Source organism: Pygocentrus nattereri, chromosome 18, assembly GCF_015220715.1.
Source record: "Pygocentrus nattereri isolate fPygNat1 chromosome 18, fPygNat1.pri, whole genome shotgun sequence".
In the NCBI taxonomy this organism is placed as follows: Eukaryota; Metazoa; Chordata; class Actinopteri; order Characiformes; family Serrasalmidae; genus Pygocentrus; species Pygocentrus nattereri.
Genome location: NC_051228.1, coordinates 38,403,559 through 38,429,699, shown reverse-complemented (window position 1 = coordinate 38,429,699; position 26,141 = coordinate 38,403,559). Strand labels below are relative to the sequence as shown.

At 44.6% G+C, this 26,141-nt stretch overlaps 1 protein-coding gene across 3 annotated transcripts; it reads right to left on the bottom strand.

Annotated features, from left to right (window-relative positions):
* Window positions 1–1,734: 1,734 nt before the first annotated feature.
* On the bottom strand, window positions 1,735–24,869 carry sparta (spartin a). 3 transcript variants are annotated; one of them, XM_037547089.1, is made up of 8 exons: window positions 24,796–24,869; window positions 21,496–22,286; window positions 15,566–15,760; window positions 9,482–9,653; window positions 6,787–6,981; window positions 3,953–4,111; window positions 3,776–3,866; window positions 1,735–2,368 (listed from the first exon to the last, which is right to left on the bottom strand). In XM_037547089.1, the coding sequence occupies exons 2-8, from the start codon at window positions 22,246–22,248 to the stop codon at window positions 2,164–2,166; spliced, it is 1,770 nt and encodes a 589-aa protein (XP_037402986.1). In that variant the 5' UTR covers window positions 22,249–22,286; window positions 24,796–24,869; the 3' UTR covers window positions 1,735–2,163. The 3 variants fall into 3 exon arrangements, with proteins under 3 accessions (XP_037402986.1, XP_037402988.1, XP_037402987.1); XM_037547090.1 differs by lacking the exon at window positions 1,735–2,368 and adding an exon at window positions 3,309–3,567; XM_037547091.1 differs by lacking the exon at window positions 6,787–6,981.
* Window positions 24,870–26,141: the final 1,272 nt, after the last annotated feature.

The following is a 26,141-nucleotide window of genomic DNA, read 5'->3' as shown; positions in this document are numbered from 1 at the left end:
CTGAATGAATGAAATATTCTCATTGAATTCTTTGTTCTGTACAAAGTTGAATGTGCTGACAACAAAATCACACAAAAATCATCAATGGAAATCAAATGTATTAACCAGTGGAGGCCTGGATTTGGAGTCACACACAAAATTAAAGTGGAAAAACACATGACAGGCTGATCCAACTTTGATGTGATGTCCTTAAAACAAGTCAAAATGAGGCTCAGTGTTGTGTGTGGCCTCCACGTGCCTGTATGACCTCCCTACAACGCCTGGGCAGCTCCTGATGAGGTGGCGGATGGTCTCCTGAGGGATCTCCTCCCAGACCTGGACTAAAGCATCCGCCTACTCCTGGACAGTCTGTGGTGCAACGTGGCGTTGGTGGATGGAGCGAGACATGATGTCCCAGATGTGCTCAATCGGATTCAGGTCTGGGGAACGGGCGGGCCGGTCCAGAGCTTCAATACCTTCATCTTGCAGGAACTGCTGACACACTCCAGCCACATGAGGTCTAGCATTGTCCTGCATTAGGAGGAACCCAGGGCCAACCGCACCAGCATATGGTCTCACAAGGGGTCTGAGGATCTCATCTCGGTACCTAATGGCAGTCAGGCTACCTCTGGCGAGCACATGGAGGGCTGTGCGGCCCTCCAAGAAATGCCACCCCACACCATTACTGACCCTCTGCCAAACCGGTCATGCTGAAGGATGTTGCAGACAGCAGATCGCTCTCCACGGCGTCTCCAGACTCTGTCACGTCTGTCACATGTGCTCAGTGTGAACCTGCTTTCATCTGTGAAGATCACAGGGCGCCAGTGGCCAATTTGCCAATCCTGGTGTTCTCTGGCAAATGCCAAGCGTCCTGCACGGTGTTGGGCTGTGAGCACAACCCCCATCTGTGGACGTCAGGCCCTCATACCATCCTCATGGAGCCACAGTTGTGGCCTGCTGGAGGTCATTTTGCAGGGCTCTGGCAGCTCCTCCTGTTCCTCCTTGCACAAAGGCGGAGGTAGCGGTCCTGCTGCTGGGTTGTTGCCCTCCTACGGCCTCCTCCACATCTCCTGGTGTACTGGCCTGTCTCCTGGTAGTGCCTCCAGCCTCTGGACACTACGCTGACAGACACAGCAAACCTTCTTGCCACAGCTCGCATTGACGTGCCATCCTGGATGAGCTGCACTACCTGAGCCACTTGTGTGGGTTGTAGAGTCCGTCTCCTGCTACCATGAGTGTGAAAGACCACCAACATTCAAAAGTGACCAAAACATCAGCCAGAAAGCAGAAAGGTACTGAGAAGTGGTCTGTGGTCCCACCTGCAGAACCACTCCTTTATTGAGTGTGTCTTGCTAATCGCCAGTAATTTCCACCTGTTGTCTGTTCCATTTGCACAACAGCTGTGAAACTGATGGCCAGTGTTGCTTCCTAAGTGGACAGTTTGATTTCACAGAAGTTTGATTTACTTGGAGTTATATTGTGTAGTTTAAGTGTTCCCTTTATTTTTTTGAGCAGTGTATATTAACACATGACTGAGGTGTCCTTGAGCAAGACACCTAACCCCCAATTGCTCCCCTGTTTTTCTGAAAAACAGCTTTTCTTTGGGGACTTTATTTGCATGTGCCTCTTCGACATGACCGGATTCAAATTCTGTACGGTAGCTTTTAGAAACATCCGGCGCCGCGGTTCCTATTTTGACCTATTATCTTTTCATATTTGTAAAGTTCAAACACTTATTCTCTCATCATCTCGTGATGCAGTGGAATGTCCACTTTATTTTACAGTACTGTTACATTAATTATATTTGGAGCCAATAATACTGAATTATTCAGCTCTGGTTACACTGACAGCATGGAATAAAATATGAAAATATAGAAGAATTTTCTCTGAACAGTATATTATTGTGATTAAAAAGTCATTATACATACCGTACACTGAACTTCATATAAAGAACAGAATGTAAAACAGATCAGATCTTATTAAAATAGGTCCAATGAGATATTTGGTTAGTGACCACATGAGTAAATCTTTTAGTTTAATGTAAAAAGATCCCACTTCTCCAAATTATTCTTGATACATTATTAGATTAAATAGCCTGTAAAATGCTTTTCTTCATATGCAGCACATTTTTGTCATGACCATTAATCCCAGATAAGGTGCAAACGGCCTGTGATAGAGAGAAGCTTATTTTTTCTCCTGCTCCTTTCTTTTAGCCGCCTTCTCTGGCTCCATGGTCTCGTCCTCTTCAGCTAAGGCTTTTGAGGTCTGCTTGCCTGCACCTTTCAGTACAGCCTTGACAGCAATGTTGTCCATGTTGAAGGCCGTAACGCCCACGTCGACCACCGACTGGACAGCAGTGTCTGTAGCCTGGCCGGCTTCCTCCCCATACCTTAATCACACACAACCGAGAGCAGGTGAGAGCGGCTGCGGCTTGGACGAGGTAGAGTTAGTAGTATTATAGTTACTGTATTATAGTTGTGACCCCTGGTTCCCTGGTCTCCACCACTGCACAGAAATCCAAATTTTCTCCTCGATTAACCATTTTACAGGGGCAGTCGTGGGCTGGAGGTCAGGGAACTGGCCCTGTGACCGGAAGGTCGCCGGTTCGATCCCCAGGGCCGACAGCACATGACTGAGGTGTCCTTGAGCAAGACACCTAACCCCCAACTGCTCCCCGGGCACCGTGGATAGGGCTGCTCACCGCTCCGGGCAAGTGTGCTCACTGCCCCCTAGTGTGTGCGTATTCACTAGTGTGTATGTGGTGTTTCACTTCACGGATGGGTTAAATGCGGAGGTGGAATTTCCCCGTTTGTGGGATTAATAAAGTATCACTTAACTAAATACCAAACCACTCTGACTGACTTTGTTTCCAATGGGTGTGTTTACATGCACGGAATAATCCGATCTAATCTGATTTCTGCACTCTGAGATTATTCAAATGGTCGTGTAAACAGCGCAGTCTGATTTCTAACTTCAGAGGTAGGTCCAGAAATCCATTTAAGAAATCCGATAAAGAGGCTGGATTGTAGCTCAGTGGTCAGATTTCCTCCCTTACTCGGATTTCTCGGTGTCGCCGCGAGACGCAGCAAAACTAGGCTTGGACTAGGTAGAGTTAGTAGGACTTGGTGGACATCAGAGGCACTTTAGAACTGGGTATGCTAACATAAGTACAGAGTTAGTGTGGTGACGGCGTTAAACAAAGATCAGAGACGATCTTCATGAGAAAAGTCTGTTAAAAAATGAAAGCCGATAACGTGCCTTATTTAGCTCTAAAGCAGAAAGCGACGGTGAAAACCGCAGGCCGTGAACATCAGAGGGAGAGAACACACTTTCGTTTTCATTTCATGTTTATTGCACATGAATTACAGCAGGAGTGCCTCAATAAAACAGGCACCTGTCAAAGAACCCTTCAATGGCAAAGTATACAGCACAATAAGGCACTTAAGACCAAAGAGAGTTAGTCATAGACTCAAGTCTGTGGATTATTATTATTATTATTATTATTATTAATATCCCCATTTAGCGTTATTACCCTCCACCAGTTAAATGTTGCTAGAGGGGTCCAGGATGCTTTCTAGACCCCTAAATCTGAAAAATCAAGAGGAAAGAGAAAGAAAGAAAGAAAGAAAGAAAGAACAGATGAAACCAGCAAAAGTGAGGCAAGTGTTCTGTATGACGCACCATTTTGAGGGGATGACATGAGATTATCAGAGCTTTTGAGAAACTAAGGCGCTAAGAGCATCAAAGCCGTTCAGAAAAAAGGAGAATTAACGTAAAATAAAAAAAAAGCACCTACTTGTGCTTGACGGTAAGGACGGTCTCTGAGCTCGCGCTTTTACCAATCGTCTTAGCCGCCGTCTCCAAACCTGACCATAGGGTCGACAGACCTGTAGGGGAACCACGTACGAATAGGCATGCATGTAACAGAAAACGCCCAGCCGTCCGGTGTGCGAAATCACAAAGGAAGACTGACCTTTTAAGCTACTAGCAGCCACCACCTTGGCTCCGCCCATGTTGGTGCAGGCGTCTTTATTCTTCTTTAAAGACTCCGGGATCAGTTTGCTGCCGTGCTTCTTTACGTGAGGCGCCAGCTCCTTCCCAACAAGCTCCACCACAGAGGAGAGGCCGTCAACTGTAACGCAACACACAGTTAAACAAAAGCTCATCGTTAAAAAGTCTGGTAACACTATATGAATGTCACGTGTGTAAGGCTCTATAAACACATTAATAACATGCTATAATGCATTATAAACATTGTTATATTTATAAAAATGAATTACACTGAATTACACTAATATCATGTTTATTATACAATACGAAATGTTAATATGATGCTTTATAAGTAGTGTTAATAACATTTTATACTGTCAGTGCCAAAGACCAGTTCTCCAGTGTTTTATTTCTCAGCGCTGGAGCTGTTAGAGCTGCATCTTCAGGGCTTCAGTCCTGAATATTCAGATGTTCCAAACAGGCGGTCCAGGTTAGAATCACTGCTACAGTGAGCTTTTCTTACCCAGCGCCCACTTTAAATGCTACACTACATTACATCACAGCAAACCAGGTACCCATCAGCCCCTCTGCAGAACCCCCTCTGACATCACTGAGTGTGAAGTCACTGTGGAGTGAAGGCCTGGAGAGGGAGGGGTGATAGTCGAGTGCTGTCGTTGTAATTTGTTCCCTCACTGGTTCTAACGTCAAGCGCTAGAACCCTTCACTCTGTAACCCTACAGTACACCACAGTACAGTAATGCTGGTTTCTGCTGGAGTTCTATTGGATATGCAGTGTTAAGTCAGTGCCAGGCTAACGGTGGTGCACATTCACAGTGGTGAACATTGACTTTCCTACATTGGGTGAAACACTGATGTTGCTCTAGTTTAAACTCTGAGATTTGAAGCCGGTTACACCGGTTATACTGTGTAAAGCATTTTTATAAATATTTATAGCCATGTATGCAGTATATTGTTTTTATAGATGCTTACAAAACATGACATTCATAGACAGTATTACCAAAAGTTACTATATGAGAGGCATCAATGTGCCAAAGACATTTTAAAGCATAGCAAAATAAAGCCAACCCCCAGAGCTGGTGGGAACTCAAGATCTAACAGGCACTAATATGAGGAAACAACCTTAAAAGGGGATTCCAACTATTTTCAAAATGCATAGTGGAATCTTTAACATGTAAACAGAGTCAACCAGAGAGATTTGAAGTGAAATGGGCCATTCTTATTGAATCATTGCTCGCAGTGGTGGTGATGGGAGCCAAATATCTGAAGCATTTAAAGGAAAGGCTCTAAAAGCTCCGTCAAAAATGCTATTACAATTTTTTTAAAGAATCTGTTTCCTGATGCCCGAGATGTTGTTTTACAATAGTTTAAGGTAAGACTTCGGCCCAAAGTACTTTGTTTAGTAGGTTTAGTACTTTTAGTTTAAGTACTCTAATGGTGAAGAGGTACATGCAAGGAGCTTTAAGGTAAAACAGTCCCAAAAGAAGCCATGTGTAAGTTCATTAGTCACCATGATAGCAAATAAAATGATATTTGTTATATTATATTATATTTGTATTATACTGTATTATAGTGGTGACCCCTGGTTCCCTGGTCTCCACCACTGCACCGAAATCCAAACTGGTCATTTTCTCCATGATTAACCATTTTACACCAAACCACTGACTGACTTTGTTTCCAATGGGTGTGTTTACATGCACGGAATAATCCGATCTAATCTGATTTCTGCACTTATCTGATTATTCAAATGGTCGTGTAAACAGCGCAGTCTGATTTCTAACTTCAGAGGTAGGTCCAGAAATCCATGTAAGAAATCCGATAAAGAGGCTGGATTGTAGCTCAGTGGTCAGATTTCCTCCCTTACTCGGATTTCTCGGTCTGTGCATGTGTGAAAACAGGCCGCGGCACCGGAAACAAGCGAGCGGCGTCGCCGCGAGACGCAGCAAAACACTTTTGGAGTGACACTTGAACCAAAGACATGCTTGAGAAAATGAAGGATTTAAATATTCTTCATCTTCTAGATGATGTCTGTTCATATTTTCAGGTAAAGTGTTACATGATGTTCACGTCACGTCTTCTCCTGTTTACTGGCTGGCTGTAAAGCAGAAATCTGATTACTGTCTGACTCACGTGGACCCGGGAGTTTCCACATTTTCTACATGCATGTAATAATATAAACGCACTTAATGAATAAATTATGCAGACATTTATTTAAAATCTGTGGAATTCTCCCTTAAATTCTTCTCCCTTCTGACGTAAACTCTCTCAAGCTCAAAAATATCAGCGAGAAGTTAAACCGGTCAATTATTACCTGCTAGTCTTTGCTAGTAAAACAAACTGTTTTGCATAATTTGTTGGGCTGGATTTGGGTTGACTCGTTTTTCTGACTGCGCCAAAGACCGAGAGAATTGTAGCTGGGTGACTGAAGGCGGCTGTTATTGAGAGAACTGGACTGTTACGACAAGGGAGTCACAGCTGGGGTAAGAGTGGAGCTGACGGTGTGCAGGCCGTACATGCAGGGGGCACTCAGGGGATCTGGCCTACAAAGTTTGCTTTGGTTTACAGTTTCAAAAGAGAGAAAAAGGCCCACTGAGACTTCATTTGCCCGGTGAAATGCTCTTGGTTAGGATTTCCATAGTCCACCACACTTCACCTCACTGGCTGATTAGATAATTAGATACACATAAATTACTGCTTGGAGCAGAGAAAGGACTACATCGTGCAGGATGTGTGTCTTGTGAGACAGTTAGGCAGCCTATCGACACGCCGGGTTGGTTTCAAGTCACTTAGGTAGCTTACCCAAAAAATTACTGACTTTGACGGCACCTCCTGTGGCTTGCTTGGCTACATATAGGCCCCTGGTGACCCTGGGGCTGACCTCTGCTGGCGTCTCCTCTGGGGTGATGTGTTCACGCAATTTGCTGGCTCCTTTGTGGATGGCTTTGCCTGTGACCTCCGCTCCCTGTACGAGCCCACGACTGAGCCACGAAGCCCCTGAACATTCAGAGCAGGAGTAGATGAGGAGCAGGCGAGGAGGACCATGTACAAAAGTCTATGAAAGCTATTATGGACGAGGAGATTAATCACAATGTCTTCATCGTTATGCAGCTACTTGCCCTACAACTCTTGTGATGAACCACAACACTGGGCTTTTGGAACAAGACCCATCCAATGTTTAAGAAAGAGTGCCCTCTAGTGGCTTGGTTTAATAAGGGCATGTACAGTGTCACGTATGCACACACTGCCCCCTGCTGATGAACAGGTACATCTCTATTTTCTAAGGCTATTTCCTTTTGTGTTTCTCACCTTCGCTCTGGCACTGCAGTTGAGCTGTCTACCTGTTTCTAACCCCAGATTCAGCTCATACCATCACTGTGGGCTAAAGGTGTTTTAAAGCAGGAAAAAAAACCCACAAAACATCTCATTTAATATGTAAATGCAGTAGTTTGAGCCCTCAAATCGAGAGACTTTCCATTTATATGAAAAGTAAAAGTGGATTAAACGTTGTGTGGACGACTCAGAGTAGCTGCATATCGCAAAAGATGCTGGAGTTGATGAGCAGAGCTGAGATTAAGGTAAATGGCCTTGAAGAAGGACAATATCTGCAGTGTAAACACATAAAAAGGCAATAGACATACACTTCATTGCCAAAGCTCCCTTCTAAACAGTGAATTCAGCTGCTTTAAGGTGCACTCACTGCTGACACAGACGTCCAACTGCACACACACAGCTTCGTACAATTCCATAGAAAAGCACTGCCAATAGAAGGGGGCATTCTGAGCAGGCGCACCTGAGCCTATGGTCACCGTGCCCTATGCCAAGCACCAGATAGAGGGGTATGAAGCCCCCCAGCGTTGGGCTGTGGAGCAGTGGAGCTGCATTCTCTAGAGATATGACGTTGCCCTGAATTCGTATTTGTGCGTCAGTTTTTCCCAAATTGCGTAATATTATAATAAGTTTATTTTTAGGGAACTCTTAGAACAGGGGTGCACAACTCCGGTCCTGGAGGGCACAGTTTGGAGGTTTCCCGGCTCAAACACACCCGCTTAACCTGCTAATTAAAAGATAAATGTAACACCAGCCACCAGGACCGGAGTTGGGCATCCCTGCCCTAGAATTCTGATATAGAGCCATTCAGATGGTCCAATGGGTTAATTAGGGGTTAATTGGGGGTTAATTAGGGGTTCACTTTTTTGACTATATTGAAATAATGTCTTATGTTCTCAGGTTTTTGACTGATTATGTCAGGATAATGGTTTATTTTCTCAAAGTTATGACTGATTATGTTGAAATGATGTTTTTTTGCTATACGGCAATTCCATAATGCCATGAATAATAACTGTAGGACTGAGGGTGTTTGACAAAGCAGGATTTCTCAGTAAGCTGGATAACTTAAGCCAAAGGTTGAGGATTATACAAACAGGAATTTTCCTTAGCTCTACTCCTTTGGTCAGGCTTGTTTTTTTGCCCTGTGTAATCAGGCTAACTGAGAAATCTGGCTGCCCCCTGCTCTTATTACAGCCCTACATCATTAAACACGTTCATGTAGTCATTAAATATAACGTTGTAGGAAGAAAACCTTGTATCTCCAATTTAGTCGATTTTCAGTTTAATGACAATCTGAAAATACATGTTGGCCTTTATACTGTGTGTAATTTTCATGAAGAAGGGACCAAAATAAATGGCCAAAAATGACTTGGAAAAAATTCTGGTTCCATTGACTTACATTGAAAGTAAAGCGTGTTTTTTCCTTCTCCTGTAAAGTCACCATTTTGGGGACAGCAGTGATATGCAGTGTTGCACTGCACAATTGCACCGAGATAAAAAAAATTTCCAGATACGATGTCATATGACAAAGCAATTCTCATCCAAGCAGCTGCTTTTTAGATCATGGGAGGGTCTAAATAGATCTGGTCAGCTTATCTTTTGATTGTCTTGCCAAAGACGGCCTGTAGTGAGGGACACTACCTACTCTTGGCTTATAGCTGAACAGTGAGGCTGACAAACCAGGCTGAGATGCATGAAACAGTGTGAAATACGACTCTGGAGGAGCCTGACTTGGTTCTCGCCCTCAGCCTTATAAAGGAAATGCAGAGATACTGTCAGTTTGTTCTGCGCACGGAGACCCAACTTGAGAGACGTTCTACCCATGGGAAGCGCATAACTGCCAACAGCCTTACGGTCAAAGACACTAAAAACAAGGCATGGTCCATCACATCACTGGACAAAGTCCTTTATTACAGTGCTGTGCGGAAAAATGTCAGAGTTGACATTTAAGAGATCAACAGGTGGCGAGATCACAATGCTTTATGATGGATTTATTTGCAGATCTCTTGCTCCAAGACCTTATGTACACAGTGAATAGGTGCAGTAAGGTGACCCATCATAGGAGGGCCCATGTGCTGTGATGGGTTTTAGTCACTTTGGCCTGTTTAAGTGTTTAAATTTTAGCCTTTCACTCAGTAAAAACTATACCGTCTTATTCAGTCCATACCTGCTAGGATGCTCTGCGACATCTTCTCACTCCATTCAGGCAAGATGTTCTCCTCTTTTCCTGGAGATGTGTCCATTGCCGTGGCTGTGTCGCTGGAGGGGCTGATGGGAGCCTTCTCATTCAGGTTAACGACGTCGGTGCCTGTAGGCTCACCTGCTTCATCATCTGCAGCCTTCAGTGGGGTTCAAATTAAAGGTGCACGGATCAAAACGGAGTTTTTATGGTTGATCACAGTTATGATTTCTACACAAACTGGCTGATACGTTTTTGGCTGAATAGCACATGGCATGGGCAAAATCAACAAACTTACACACACTCACACACACACCTTCTAAGCCACTTCTCCTTCTGGGTCACTGGGCGGAAGGCGCCAAACTTACAACAAAATTAAAACAGGATTTTAAATTCTTAATTAAAATACAAATCAGCCTATTTTAAGTAACATCAATCAAATGAAGTGCTAGATTGACAGTTCGTGTTTTTTTCCCCACCAGGCAGCGCAACACAGCACAGCTCCAAATCCTTGATCACGTCAAGTCACACAGTCGTGATAAAGTACTGGTGCTGAATTTGGTCACCGTTCTTCTGGGGCTATCAAGCTGGAATGTTTGGGTGGAGCTAGAAAGAGTGCAGATGATTGACAGGCCAAAAGCAATCATCACAGAATCGTGACGTGTCGTCGCTACAGTGACATGACGTTTGGAGGGAAAAGAAAAAAAGAAAAACATTAGTCAGCCAGACCTGCGGTCCGTGACTCGCACACCAAACCAAAAGTTAAAGTAGAAGGAAAATCTGAACTTGAACCTCCTCCTCCGTTGCCGCTGCTATCGTCAATGTTTACTGCTGACCTTAAATTCGCTGGAGAAATCATGTGACCACACAAGCTAAAGAGAACTCCTACTTTTGTGGTTCTTCTAGGCAACAGTTACTTGTCCAGGGTACTGATAGTTCTGGGCTTGTACCTGTACCATGAAATACCATACTGCCCGGTACTGCCCGGTTCTGCCCGGTACTGCCAGGAAAAAAACGCCATAAGACTGGTCACGCTACAAAAATTGGCATCTTATTGACGTTATTTGGACGGTCCCCTATAGAAGCTTTACACAGACTTAAATCACTCACAAACATTCTGGTGATCCTCAGTTGATTATCAACAATGTTATGGTTATGGTTATGAGCATGTGTAAGTTTTACCTTGAGATTAATTTTAGGTTTAATACATTCTTTCAAACTAAACTTGAAGTTCAGTTGAATTTAATGGATATTTAGCTGAATGTTACATAAAGGCCCACCGAGCGTTTACACAGCACCTACAGTGGAGCATCCAAGTAACACTTAACTTCTTAACTTCACAATGTACTTAGACATTGTAATCTGTGGTGAGAGTAGAGAGCAGGTGGAAGAGAATCTGGAGAGGTGGAGGAGATGAGAGGAATGAAGGTCAGTAGAGACAAGACGGAATACATGTGTGAGAATGAGAGGGAGGCAGGTGGAAAGGTGAAGATGCAAGGAGTAGAGGTCGTAAAGGTGGATGACTTCAAATATCTTGGGTCAACCATCCAGAGCAATGGACAGTGTAGAAAAGAGGTGAAGAAGAGGGTGCAGGCAGAATGGAGTGGGTGGAGACGGGTGTCAGGGCTGATGTGTGACAGAAGGATAGCAGCAAGAGTGAAAGGGAAGGTCTACAAGACAGCAGTGCGTCCTGCTATGATGTTTGGTTTGGAGACTGTGGCTCTGTCTAAAAGACAGGAGGCTGAGCTGGAGGTGGCGGAGATGAAGATGCTGAGATTTTCGTTGGGAGTGACGAGGCTGGACAAGATTAGAAATGAGCAGATCAGAGGGACGGTGAAGGTGGAGCAGTTTGGAGATAAAGCCAGAGAGGCCAGGTTGAGATGGTTTGGACATGTGTTGAGGAGGAATAGTGGATATATTGGGCAAAGAATGTTGGAGATGGAGCTGCCAGGTAGAAGGAGAAGAGGTAGACCTCAGAGAAGGTTTATGGGTGTAGTGAAGGTGGACATGGAGATGGTTGGTGTGAAAGTAGAGGAGGCAGTGGATAGGGCAAGATGGAGGCAGATGATCCGCTGTGCGACCCCTAAAGGGAGCAGCCGAAAGAAGAAGAAGTAGCTCAATGTTACTTAAAGACGCACTGAACATGTACAAAGAATCTACAGTGGAGCATCCAAATAAAGTGTTACCACTTTATTAACTACATCTCACTACACTGGCAGAACATTTGGCTTATTTTAAGTAATGTGCTTGAAAACAAGCAAAATCATCTGCCAATATTGTGAGTTTTTCTTGATAAAAAGACGTAAAACAGGTAAAAATGTACAGAACTAAGCTAAATAATCTTAAGTGTACAAACATGTCAAGATAAGAAATATCAGACAGATCAAGTAGAGTTAAGATAATTTCACTTGCCAAGATAATATTTTTTTGCGGTGCATTTATCCCAACGAGTCACGCAATTAGGGATTGGGATGTTGAAGGAGCAGCAATCAAATACAGCCCAAGAGTCTTACTGTAATACAGCCCAAGGCCAGACTTTGCCTTCCTGGCCAAATCTAGTGGATATCTATTACAACATCCTTCAACCGTTAAGCACTCTTTATTCAGGCTAGGGGCATTTCAAATGGTTTGCTTGTTTGCTGCACTGGTTGCAGCACGGTTAAGGTCCATGCTGAAATCAATGGTTTGGCCAAAGACCCAATTCACACAAACACTGCTGCTCAGTCAAAACATGTTGGGTGTGTGAAATGTGCATTTTCAGCTCCTGCACTGGAGCTCTGATGCTATTGTGGCTAACAAGCAATGGAAGCATACTGTACAGCACTGAGCCAGAGTTTTAGGCATCTAAGCAAATTTTTAACCTCAATTAATTGACTTCAGCAGTGAGTTTATCACAATATACATTAGAATAAAGTCGTATTCATAATTCAAATAAACAGAAAAACAATAAACAGTAACAAGAATTTCTCGGGTCCATATTTTTCCTGGACACCTTCACAGCCGCCACAGAGACTTGTTAATATCAATGACATCATGAGCTCAATTTACTGAGCACTGATTGGTCAAACCAGGAGCTGCTTTTTAACTACATATAATACTGGGCTTCCTCGAGGAGCGGCTTGGAGATGGGGAAACAAACACACTGACACACCAAAAACATCCAGGAAAAGAAAAAAAAAAATTATATCCATCCATCCATCCATCCATCCATTTTCTAAGCCGCTTCTCCCTCAGGGTCGCAGGGGGGTGCTAGAGCCAGCAGTCTTCCAGGGGTGATAGCGGGAAAAATTCCTGAGCCTGAACTTTTTTTCTCTGCTCGGGAGGTGAGCAGGGTGGGGGTGCTATGTATGCGACACACTTAAGACATAACATGTTGGCCCCTGGGCGCAGATATACGTCTATGTATAACCCTGATCTTCATTACTGTCAAAGAATTTTTGCTTTTGAATTCGTCCCTTCAATGATAGATTGTGTTGAATTTTGTTGAAATACATGAACAACATTCAGACATGAGATAAACAGACCCAATATAAGCCTATATTTCAGAAGCTTGTGCAGATTACCAGAACTCTTGGGACTAGCAGGCCTGCTCAGGAATCCAAACCTGTTTTTAACTAGTCACATACCTTATTGCTTCTATAGCATCGGAGACTAGATACTACAGCCATACCAAGAACGGTCAGCAGGTGGCAATAACAATACTCCAAAGTAAACTAGGAATTGATTAGTAGCCTAACCATTGACTAAATGACATGAACAAGGACACATTCATCCATCCATTTTCTAAGCCGCTTCTCCGTCAGGGTCGTGGGGGGGTGCTGGAGCCTATCCCAGCAGTCTTCGGGCGGAAGGCAGGATACACCCTGGACAGGTCGCCAGTCCATCGCAGGGCAGACAGACAGACAGTCACTCACACCCAGGGGCAATTTAGCACGTCCAATTGGCCTGACTGCATGTCTTTGGACTGTGGGAGGAAACCGGAGAACCCGGAGGAAACCCACGCAGACACGGGGAGAACATGCAGACTCCACACAGAGAGGACCCTGGTCACCCGGCCGGGGAATCGAACCCAGGGCCTCCTCGCTGTGAGGCGACAGCGCAACCCACCACGCCACCGTGCCGCCCAAAAAAAAAAAAGTATATATATTTTATAAATAAAGTCATTATTAATTAATATTCTATACATTTTGTTTATTCAAATATTAACACTTTTCTCAGCAAATAAACACAAAGTACACAAACAGAGATTTTGACAGTGTGTCTTGGGTGCCTAAGACTTTTACACAGTACTGTATGTCCACCCATTAGTATCAGCAAAAGGAAAAAGACCTGCCTCAAACCACGTTAAGTACTCAAACACATCGCTTTTGCGGTTGTGGAAATACCGCCGTCTGTAAAAAACGGGCCACATTCCTGCTTCAGGACAGCTGACACTACAGCTGTGCGACGGTGATTCATTAAAAAACAGATCAAAGTAATGAATTTTGCTCAAAAGCCTGAATTTTGTCTGTGCTCTCGTCCGTTTCCATAGATAACAGCATGCACTGCGCTCTTATCATGAGAACTGTAGATCGTAGCTTTAACCATTCCTTTGCTGTCATCACTGATCCCGCTACGCACACTGATGTCGCGTGATCTGTACTTTATCACATGCACGGACTCTATAATTCCTCTGGAATCAAAGGGGGGACTGTTAGATCCTAACGTATATATACAGTGCACACTCCTGGGTTAATGACCAGGCCTCAGGGCCTGCGTCACACAGAGGCCTCAGCTCATTTTCGTGCGTTCACATGCTCAGTTGTAACCCATCGTGACGACGATATCAGATCAGCAATGTTCTAACACTCATCTGTTGTTCAGGCTCCATGTAACCGGACGTGATGAACGTCCTTGGGGCCCTTGTCCACCTATAACTCTATTTCATCCAAACCTCTCTCTCTCTACTGTCTTGCCACATGATGAGGGTTATGCCATTTGTGTGTATATAAACTCTGCTATTCTGATCAATAAACAGGAAAAGCCTTCTGAGTACAGACCGAGTCTCTGTGGTCACTTGAGGGCTTCTCGCTTAAGTCACAGCTTTGGTATTGAGGTCGACCCATAGAACCTAAAACCATCATCAAACGGTTCTAACAGTTCGGCGTCAGAAAGCACACACGCAAATGTCATTTTGTACATTTCATTTTGGGCCAAACCGCCACTTTATGGAGGCAGAATCTTTCCCCAACATGATGGACTTTCAGCCTTGTACCCTATAAGGTCACTTTGGCTCCCTAGTGCCCAGCCAGCGTCAGCACCCTGACCCAGGACTTGCTAATCAGCAGAATATAAACCACTGAGCCCCCGCTGTGCAGCTGGGCACATAAAGGAAACAGCTTTCACAATCACTCTCATGGTAACAATAGAGGTCATGACGGCTGTTGTTATAACCGATCAGGCATAACATTCTGACCACCTCCTCGTTTCTACGCTCACTGTCCACTTTATCAGCTCCACTTACTGTATAGCTGCACTCTGTAGTTCTACAGTTACAGACTGTAGTCCATCTGTTTCTCTGATACTCTGTTACCCTGTTCTTCAGTGGTCAGGACCCCCATGGACCCTCACAGAGCAGGTACTGTTTGGGTGGTGGGTCATTCTCAACACTGCAGTAACACTGACGTGGTGGTGGTGGTGTGTTAGTGTGTGTTGCGCTGGTCTGAGTGGATCGCCAACCAAAAATAGCCAACAGCGTCCTGTGGGCGGCGTCCTGTGACCACTGATGAAGGACTAGAGGATGACCGACACAAACTGTGCAGCAGCAGATGAGCTGTCGTCTCTGACTTTACATCTACAAGGTGGACCGACAAGGTAGGAGTGTCTAATAGAGTGGACAGTGAGTGGACACAGTGTTTAAAAACTCCAGCAGCACCGCTGTGTCTGATCCACTCAGACCAGCGCAACACACACTAACACACCACCACCACGTCAGTGTTACTGCAGTGCTGAGAATGACCCACCACCCAAACAGTACCTACTCTAATTTTCCCTAAAAGTTTGAGTATTAATGTTACGTAATGAGTGTGTTACCTGCACTCTGAGCTGTGTGAGCACGGAGAGGTGCTCCTGGAAAAGAGCTCTGTCTGTTGCGGACAGCTCCGAGGACAGCACCACTCCGACGTACGACCCTGGCACCGCTGCTGTGGTATCAGGGAATGTAAACACACCTGTGTTGCTAAGCAGGACTGGTGAGTCTGGAAACAGTGGGTAGTGCCAGTCACACACCTGTAAGCACAAGGCAATTACGGGCAGCATGCTTCACATCTTCAAACACACTTTAACACACTTTTCTCTGAAGTGCCATAAGGAAATACACTTCCAGTCAAAAGTTTGGACACTCCAGCATGAATATGCACTTGTCATCATCTTTAAGACATTTTAAAGGTTTATGCTTCATTATAAATGAAATGTTTCAAATACAAAAAAGTGACACTGATAAACGTGTGTATGTACATTACTGCAGATCCACAATTACAGACTGTAGTCCATCTGTTTCTCTGATACTCTGTTACCCTGTTCTTCAGTGGTCAGGACCCCCATGGACCCTCACAGAGCAGGTACTATTTAGGTGTTGGGTCATTCTCAACACTGCAGTAACACTGACGTGTTACACTGAGTGGATCAGACACAGCAGTGCTGCTGGCGTTTTTAAACACTGTGTCCACTCACTGTCCACTCTATTAGACACTCCTACCTTGTCAGTCCACCTCGTGGATGTAAAGTCAGAGACGACAGCTCATCTGCTGCTGCACAGTTTGTGTTGGTCATCCTCCAGTCCTTCATCAATGGTCACAGGACGCTGCCCACAGGACGCTGCTGGCTGGATATTTTTGGTTGGTGGACTGTTCTCAGTCCAGCAGCGACAGTGAGGTGTTTAAAAACTCTGATCCACTCTGAACCACTATGTCAGCGGCACTGCAGTGCAGAGAATGACCCATCGCTTAAATACTACTGGCTCTGTGGTGGTGTGTCCACAATTTTGACGAGCGGTGTATCTATTCCAAATATAATAAAGGTAATAATTCTTCCTAAAACAAAACACGATTTCTATAAATTTGCGGGTATTTGGACTAAAGGACTAAAGGTTAGGTGCAACACAGACATGCTGAACTCATAGAGCAGATTTCTGTAGGTCAGGTCACGCATTCAGCAGCCCAGGCTTTGTCTCAGAGGGCTAAAACGGGACAAAGGGGTGCTGGTTGACACACACTTTGAATATTTGTGTGTGTCTGTCCTGGATTCAGCCCCAGTGCTGTGGTGTCAGTGGACAGCTGGCCTTCAAAAGGGAAACGTGCCAGTCGAGCACTGATCTCTGCCAGAACGGCAAGCAGCAACTGGAGCGGCGCACGGCCCTAAAACTCCACCACGGAGCCCATCCGAACCCAACAGACTCAATGTGCACATCATTTCCATGTGAATACACATCAACACAATCACTACCAAACTGAAATGTAACATTATATTTGTGTGCAGACGACTGAACTGAACTTACCTCATTCAGATGTGAACACTCTCCCCCCAAATGCACTATTTCAGCCAAAAAGATGACTACGCTTTATTTCTACTTAGTCAGAAACCCTCTACTATCAATATGACACCGTACGCTTTTCTGAGGAGGTTGTGGATATCGTCATTACGGAAAAATGCTTCCCAACTGCCATTCAAACCATTTGAATACAACTAGGCCTGTTTTGTTGGATTTCGTGCAGCACAGTGTGTGAAATGTTAAATATAAATGACTGTATTTACAGTTCTTGATACTCATTTTAAATACGGCACTACGTTGTATTTTCCCATTCATCGGATATCAGGAAAAAACCATCTACTCTGCTTTCTGAAGCACCGTGATATCACATTCTTGTCATACTGCTCACCCCAACTACTTCAAATGCCTGAAATGAAGGTTTTCATAAAATAGAAGCATTGCAGAAAAACTGTTCACAGGTTATAACGAATCGGTAGGAAGCTGCGGAGAATTATATCAAGATCATTTAGATGCCAGAATGATGAACAGAGTCGATTCTGGAATGAGTGACAAATGTTATAATACAGTTAAAATCCATATTTCAAAAGTGAAGATGGAGAACACAGAACAGAGATTCCTTTAGAGAGAGAATGTCAGTTTATGATTCATCATTTAATAAATTCATGATCTCAAAATAATGTCTAAAAACACCTGTATAATATTTAAATCTATACAATGTAAGCTATGACTGTAGACAGACAGACAGACAGACAGATAGACAGACAGATCTATGTGCATATATTGTACCCAATAAAGTGTCTAATGTCCAGATGTGCAAGATGCGCAATGAGGTATGCAGAAAGTATATATAAATGTATAACAAAAATATTAATGCAACACTGATTCCAAACTTTTGAATGGTGGTGTACTTCACAGTCTTGTCTATAAATACACTGTATTACCAAAAATATTCGCTCGTCTGGCTTCACTCGCATATGAACTTGAGTGACGTCCCATTCTTAATCCATAGGGTTTAATATGATGTCGGCCCACCCTTTGCAGCTATAACAGCTTCAGCTCTTCTGGGAAGGCTTTCCACAAGGGTTAGGAGTGTTTATGGGAATTTTTGACCGTTCTTCCAGAAGCGCATTTGTGAGGTCAGACACTGATGCTGGACGAGAAGGCCAACATCACTTAAAAGAACACTTGAAAGACTTTGAAAGCCTTGGCTGAACGTCAGACAGACAGTCAAACAAAAGCGGCAGATTTAGAAGGCATCAAAACGGGCAGGTGAACAAGAAACTGAGCTGAGAGCTGCAGTACAGTAAGTGTTGGCAGAAGGAATTTTGTTTGTGCTCTTCTTCCTTCCCGCCCTCCATCTCTCCAGTAATTTCTCTACATGCCTTTCGAATTGAGCAATAAGGTCAGCTTGACTGGGACTTTTTACATATTTAGGGGAAAAGGAATTTTATAGACTATTTTCAAGACTAGCCTTCATCTGCACCTGGAAAGCAGGACTTTAAAGATTATACAGGTTGCCATAGTTAAACTCTAAACTTACCCATCACAAAGAGAGACGCCGGGCCAAACGCCAGCCCACAAACCAAACCAGTCCGTCATGCCCGAAACGCAAGGGACTCTTAAAAATACCACACATGGAAGCAACGTAGAAACTAAAGGTCTAACAATTTGAATCCAGAGCTGCAGAATTTCAGAATCACTATGGAAATTTATCACCAACTGCCATCTTTCACGGGAACCTCAGTTAATGAACAAAGCCTGTCTTTGCACTAGATCACCAAATCCTGAGCTCAGTCCTGAAAACCTTAAACAAACCTTTAAAAAAGCTAAACCCCTCTTAGAAACTTAAAGGGCTCATGTCCTACATTATTCCTGTACCTTAGTTTTCCTCCTGAGATCCACGTATAACATTTGCAGAGTTTATACAAAATAATATAATAAAGCCTTTTTAGGCCTGAAACAGGCTGTTTTTGTAACTGCGCCTTCACGACGAAAACGTCTTTTAAAAACCAGACCAAGTTGAAAACCAAGCTGAAACACTCTGCATAACTTGTGTGAAGGGGCGGGGCTTAACCGCTGTAAGAGGATCAGGCCTGATGATCGCTGCGGTCAGAACAAAACCTCGTACGTCACTTAGCCTGTTGCCCTTTAGATTGTATGTAATTTTCATGATGAATGGACCAAAAGAAATTAAGCGACATTACTTGGAAAAAAATTAGGTTCCATTGACTTCCATTAAATGTAATATATACATACACATACCACCACGTCAGATGCGTAATATAAAAAAAAAAAAAAAAAAAAAAAAAAAAAAAATATATATATATATATATATATATATATATATATATATATATATATATATATATACATACATACACACACACACACACACACACACACACACACACACTATATTACTAAAAGTATTCACTCGTCTGGTTTCACTCGCATATGAACTTGAGTGATGTCCCAATCTTATTCAATAGGGTTTAATATGATGTTGGTCCACCCTTTGCAGCTATAACAGCTTCAACTCTTCTGGGAAGGCTTTCCACAAGGGTTAGGAGTGTGTTTATGGGAATTTTTGACCGTTTTTCCAGAAGCACATTTGTGAGGTCAGACATGATGTTGGATGAGAAGGCCTGGCTCACAGTGTCCGCTATCTCCGCTATTCTATCAGGGGCAGCACAGTGGGTAGCGCTGTCACCTCACAGCGAGGAGGGCCTGGGTTCGATTCCCCGGCCGGGTGACTGGGGTCCTCTCTGTGTGGAGAGGGTTTCCTCCGGGTTCTCCAGTTTCCTCCCAAAGACATGCAGCCAGGCCAACTGGACATGCTACATTGCCCCTGGGTGTGAGTGACTGTCTGTGTGTGTCTGTCTGCCCTGCAATGGACTGGCGACCTGTCCAGGGTGTATCCTGCCTTCCGCCCGAAGACTGCTGGGATAGGGAGAAGCGGCTTATAAAATGGATGGATGGCTGGATGGATGATGTTCTATGGGGTTGAGGTCAGGATTCTGTGCAGGCCAGTCAAGTTCTTCCACACCAAACTGGCTCATCCGTGTCTTTATGGACCTGCTTTGTGCACTGGTGTGCAGTCATGTTGGAGCAGGAAGGGGCCGTCCCCAAACTGTTCCCACAAAGTTGGGAGCGTGAAATTGTCCAAAATCTCTTGGTGCTGAAGCTTTAAGAGTTCCTTTCACTGGAACTAAGGGGCCGAGCCCAACTCCTGAAAAACAACCCCACACCATGATCCCCCCTCCACCAAACTTTACACTCGGCACAATGCAGCCAGACAAGTACCGTCTCCTGGCAACCGCCAAACCAGACTCGTCCATCGGATTTCCAGACGGAGAAGCGTGATTGGTCACTCCAGAGAACACGTCTCCACTGCTCTAGAGTCCAGTGGCGGCGCTTTACTCCACTGCATTCCACGCTTTGCATTGCGCTTGGTGATGTAAGGCTTGGATGCAGCTGCTCGGCCATGGAAACCCATTCCATGAAGCTCTCTATGCTGTTCTTGAGCTGATCTGAAGGCCACATGAAGTTTGGAGGTCTGTAGTGATTGACTCTGCAGAAAGTCGGTGACCTCTGCGCTCTATGCCCCTCAGCATCCGCTGACCGCTCTGTCATTTTACGTGGCCGACCACTTCGTGGCTGAGTTGCTGTCGTTCCCAATCGCTTCCACTTTGTTATAATCCCACTGACAGTGGACTGTGGAATATTTAGTAGTGAGGAAATTTCACGACTGGACTTGCTGCACAGGTGGCGTCCGATCACGGCACCACGCTGGAATTCACTGAGCTCCTGAGAGCGACCCATTCTTTCACTAATGTCTGTAGAAGCAGTCTGCAGGCCTAGGGGCTCGGCTTTATACACCTGTGGCCATGGAAGTGATTGGAACACCTGAATTCAGTGGTTTGGATGGGCGATTGAATACTTTTGGAAATACAGTGTATCTATTTGTCTCTCCGTCTGTCTGTATATCTATGAATCCCAGCACTATTAAATACTACGACTCATTACTCACTAACTACAGGGACTTCAAAGCAAACTGTGCTGAGGTTATAGAAGTGTGCAATAAACCCCTGGACCTGCCAACGAGCCCTGGACACAATGTAAAGACACGAGACGTTCTTTCTGAGTCTGTGCGCATTTGACATTAATATGTAAAGACACACAATGTGGCCCGAAAAGATCTCATGAAATCCGATCAGACACCCCTGACTGTTGAATGATTATTTGCAAATGCAGACCACACCTTGGTAAATGAGATAATGAGAGGAGGGGAACGCCGAGTAATTCTGGGCTGGATCATTCGGCTTCGGCTTCTTCTTTCAGCTGTAACTGTCAATTTTCATACAAGAAAAGTGCAGTAAGAAATGACCGAAGTCAATTCAGCTGCTGCTCACAACGGAAGACTCATTACACGTAATCCTGTCTTTTAAAAACTAAAAAAAAAAACTACCCTCACCTGTAGGTAAGCAGGAGGTTGCCTGATATCACTGATATCATTGCTGTCACGATGACGCTGTCTGTCGTTCAGGATGATGCGAAGGTACCCCGGGTATGAAGGAGCGCTGACCTGGCCGTCGGCTGTTACGAAGAAAATCTGTACTCCATATGGCAGGAATAACAGATCCTCTCCACCTTCATTCAAGCTCTGATGGCGGGAGATCTGCTTTGGTCTTGGCAGTGAAGGCCAGTCTTTCCCTTCACTGTGAGAAAGAGAGAAGTGCCCATCTGTGGGCTGAGGGGTGTAGGCCGGCGGCAGCTCGCTGGGCACATCAGAGGCGGTGACTGGAGAGCTTGGCAGAAAAGGAACACCTCCAGAAGCTGTTGGGGAGAGCCTGCTGTTAAGAATGGGTCTTCTGGCTGGTCTCTGCGGCTGCTGCAGGACAGGCAGGCTTGGATAGAGTGGTTGGGCCCCTGACGCCCCCTGGCACGCGGTCTCCAGCACAGCCAGCCGAGTGGTGATGCTGCTCAGGGTCTCGTTCATCTTCAGCTGCATCTGCCGGGCACAGTCCCAATCGGCTCCTGCACAGTGCTCCCCACGGGTGGCCACCTCCAGGCCCTGGAGGAGATGGCGGCGGCCCAGGCGGTACAACACCACAGCTCGGCCTTTGTTCCCTGCTTTGTCCTCCAGCAGACCCGCATCGAGGCATTCGAACGCTTTCTCATAATGGCTCTTTATGACCTGCAGCTCAGCAGGCTCAGAAGCTTCCATAACTGCCTTTAGACCTCGGTGCTTTCTAGCAGTGCGACCTAGATCATGTGGATGGAAAGTAAATTTGACTGACGTTAATGTGAATTTTATACATGCACATAACAGCGTTCCCTCATAGTACAGTATAAAGATTATTCGGAAGTATCCTGGACGACGTGAGGACGCTTGACATCCAATCGTAAGGAACAGTAATCTGTCCTGCTAACTTATTAAAAATACAACAGAAATCTAATTTCAGGCAGACAACTCCAGGCTTAAAATTAAACACAGAGGCGTTTTTGAATAGTGTGTGAACTTAGAAATGAAATGGGAATAACACGGATTCCTCAAACCTTCGGCATAATTCAGTCGAAATGACAACAGGAGCCAGACGTCAGAAGAGTTCGGGGTCTCAAAGTTACTTCACAGAAAGATGTTACATGTAATGATGCAGTCTGATGCCTAAGATACGGCTTTATGGCAGTTTTAAGAAAAGATACAAAATACAAAATTAATGTATTTGATCCACTCATTATTGTAAAGTCAAAGAATGCACAGAAAACTTTTTCCCAAATGTCATTTATATACAGCAAACAGAAGCCAGCAGCACCGGGGGGTGGACAGTATGTGTATGTCTATCTGTGTCTGTCTATGGCTAACCATCTGTCCATCCATCCATCTCTCTGTCTGTCCGTCTCTCTGTCTGTCCATCTGTCTATCTGTCCGTCCATCTGTCTATCTGTCCGTCTATCTCTCTGTCCGTCTGTCCGTCTATCTGTCTGTCCATCTATCTCTCTCTCTGTCCGTCTATCTCTCTGTCCATCTGTCCATCTATCTCTCTGTCCATCTGTCCGTCTATCTCTCTGTCCGTCTATCTCTCTGTCCATCTATCTCTCTCCCTCTATCTGTCCATCTATCTATCTCTCTGTCCATCTGTCCGTCTATCTCTCTGTCCATCTGTCCGTCTATCTCTCTGTCCATCTGTCCGTCTATCTCTCTGTCCATCTCTCTGTGCATATGTCTGTCCGTCCATCTATCTGTCTGTCTGTCTGTCTATCTGTCTGTCCATCTATCTCTCTCTCTGTCCGTCTATCTCTCTGTCCATCTGTCCGTCTATCTCTCTGTCCATCTGTCCGTCTATCTCTCTGTCCGTCTATCTCTCTGTCCGTCTATCTCTCTCCCTCTATCTGTCCATCTATCTATCTCTCTGTCCATCTGTCCGTCTATCTCTCTGTCCATCTGTCCGTCTATCTCTCTGTCCATCTGTCCGTCTATCTCTCTGTCCATCTCTCTGTGCATATGTCTGTCCGTCCATCTATCTGTCTATCTCGCTCTCTCTCTCTGTCCGTCTCTCTGTCCATCTGTCTGCACGTCTGTCCGTCTATCTATCTATCTGTCTGTCTGTCCATCTATCTCTCTCTCTCTCTATTTGTCCATCTATCTATCTCTCTGTCCGTCTATCTCTCTGTCCATCTATCTCTCTGTCCATCTGTCCATCTATCTCTCTGTCCATCTGTCTGTGCATCTGTCTGTCCGTCCATCTCTCTCTCTGTCCGTCTATCTCTCTGTCCATCTATCTGTCCGTCCATCTATCTGTCTATCCGTCTATCTCTCTCTCTCTCTCTCTATCTATCTATCTCTCTGTCCGTCTATCTATCTCTCTGTCCATCTGTCTGTTTGTCCCTCTATCTAACTGTCCCTCTATCTAAGTCTGCCTGTCTGTCTATCTCTCTGTCCGTCTGTACGTCTATCTATCTATCTATCTATCTATCTATCTATCCGTCTGTCTATCAATGTCTTTCTGTCTGTCTGTCTATCTACTGATGTCTCTACAGTGGTGGTGATGACTACATCACAGATACAGACGTTTTATTTACCATCCAAAAGCAGCAGTGAAGCCACACGTGCCTCTGTACAACGCCGAGTTTTCTAATGTGACGACGGCGCATTTAAAATGTTTTCTTTGGGGACTATTTCGCCTTAGACCAGCCTTCACGTATCCCTCCATCAACTAAATTAAAATAAACAGATTCCAAAACTTTTTAGGCCAAAATCCATCAGAGATCAGCGCCTCAGACACTCGGCAGTGCCTCGGTTTCCATCTGAACGACTGGCCCGCGCTGAAATGCTGAAATGAAACACACGAGAGCTCAGGTACAGCGTGTTGTGTGTCGACAGTAAACGGGCAAAACTAGTTCTGAGGAGTCAAACTTCAGCACAGGAGTCTGCTGAGGTATGTAGCTCGGCTATTTATGGCTGGTAGCTGGTGTAGGTCGTGTCAGCTGGTTCCACCTGAAAGGCAGGTGCAGGATCTTTTTCATGCTTTTTAAGTTCAGCACTAACTCACTTTCCATATTTTTTCTCTGCTCTACGTCTGAGTAACTAAGAACCCGTGTTTACCTTATTTATCTACACTGAGGTGCATCCCACCCACTTGTGGGAGGTGGCAGGTAAACAAAGTTTTATAGCTCCAAACTGACCACGGTTCACGGAAACACCGCTAAATAAATCCAGAAAACAGAGCCGGCGTTTATGTCGAACTCATTAAAGGGGAAAACGAGAACTTACGCGATGAAACTCCGAGCCCCAGATCTACCAGCCATCCACCCACGCCGCCGTACAGACGCCTACTGAAGTCCGAGCAACACGTGCGGAGAGTAAGCGCAGAGCCGCGGCCGCTAGAGGGCACCAGCGAGTCACACCGCTCGAACAAGACCCGCGGCTCAAAAACAAAGCTCGGTTCAGAGTCGACTCCGGTTCCAAGTGAGTCGATTCTACAGTTTTCCCTTTAATTAAGCCTTACTCCAGCACTGGCACACCACATACTGCACACTGCATGTGCAATGTTTTAAAATATATCTCTATAGTGTAAATATTCTTTAGCTTTCTTTTCATAATTGTTTATAATGTTAACTCCTCACCGTCCCATGTGTGATATAAACCAGTACCTCGTGTGCATATCTTAGCTTTTTATTTATTTATAATTCTTTATATTGTTATTTTTTTGCGAAGGATAGTTTTTTATTATATAATTTTTCTCGCATTTTTTTACCTTTAGTATGATATATGTTGTCTTTATAGTAACAAGTAACAAACTGTAATAAGAACCTTGTTTTAAAACCTGATTTAAAGTCTTATCTTATCTTTAAAAGGTCAGTTCATTAGTCCGTACGCGCTCTGGGATGTGAGACAAGACTGGAAAGAATCTGGGTGCGGATAAACTGGGGAATCAAGCTTGAAGCTTTGGAGACGACTCTCGAGTCACAGAATCGACTCCCAGTATCTGTCTGTCTATCTGTCTGTCTATCTGTCCGTCTGTCTATGTTTGTCTATGTCTGTCTATCAATGTCTTTCTGTCTGTCTGTCTATCTATCTATATATGTCTGTCTGTCCATCTGTCCATCTATCTATATATATCTGTCTATGTCCATCTATCTGCCTATCTGTCCGTCTGTCTGTCTGTTTGTCTATGTCTGTCTGTCTGTCTATCAATGTCTTTCTGTCTGTCTGTCTATGTCTGTCTGTCTATCTACTGATGTCTCTACAGTGGTGGTGATGACTACATCACAGATATAGACGTTTTATTCTGGAAAGAATCTGGGTGCGGACAAACTGGGGAATCAAGCTTGAAGCTTTGGAGTCGACTCTCGAGTCACAGAATCGACTCCCAGCACTTCAGCCCTAATCCAAAACACGCTGTTAGATAGTTTGGGGAAAGTTTGTTCCGTTTATTTTGGCCTTAAAGCCGCTTAAAGTCCCAAAGAACACAGTAAATTATTAAAACGCGTGTATGATATTAAACCTGAGCGTTTTAAACATCCATCAAAGCTCGAGTGAACACTGAGAAAACAGGAATGATAAACAGCTTAAAACCCGCTGTGAACGGTGTGGGCGTGGCTAGTGAGCCGCTTGAT

Coding starts and splice junctions, on each gene's coding strand:
- sparta (XM_037547089.1), bottom strand. CDS start 22,248: ATGGAAGCTTCTGAGCCTGCTGAGCTGCAGGTCATAAAGAGCCATTAT. Junction 9,654..15,565: donor TCACACAGCTCAGAGTGCAG/GTAACACACTCA, acceptor ACCCCACTGAAG/GCTGCAGATGATGAAGCAGG. Junction 2,369..3,775: donor GTCCTTACCGTCAAGCACAA/GTAGGTGCTTTT, acceptor TGTGTGATTAAG/GTATGGGGAGGAAGCCGGCC.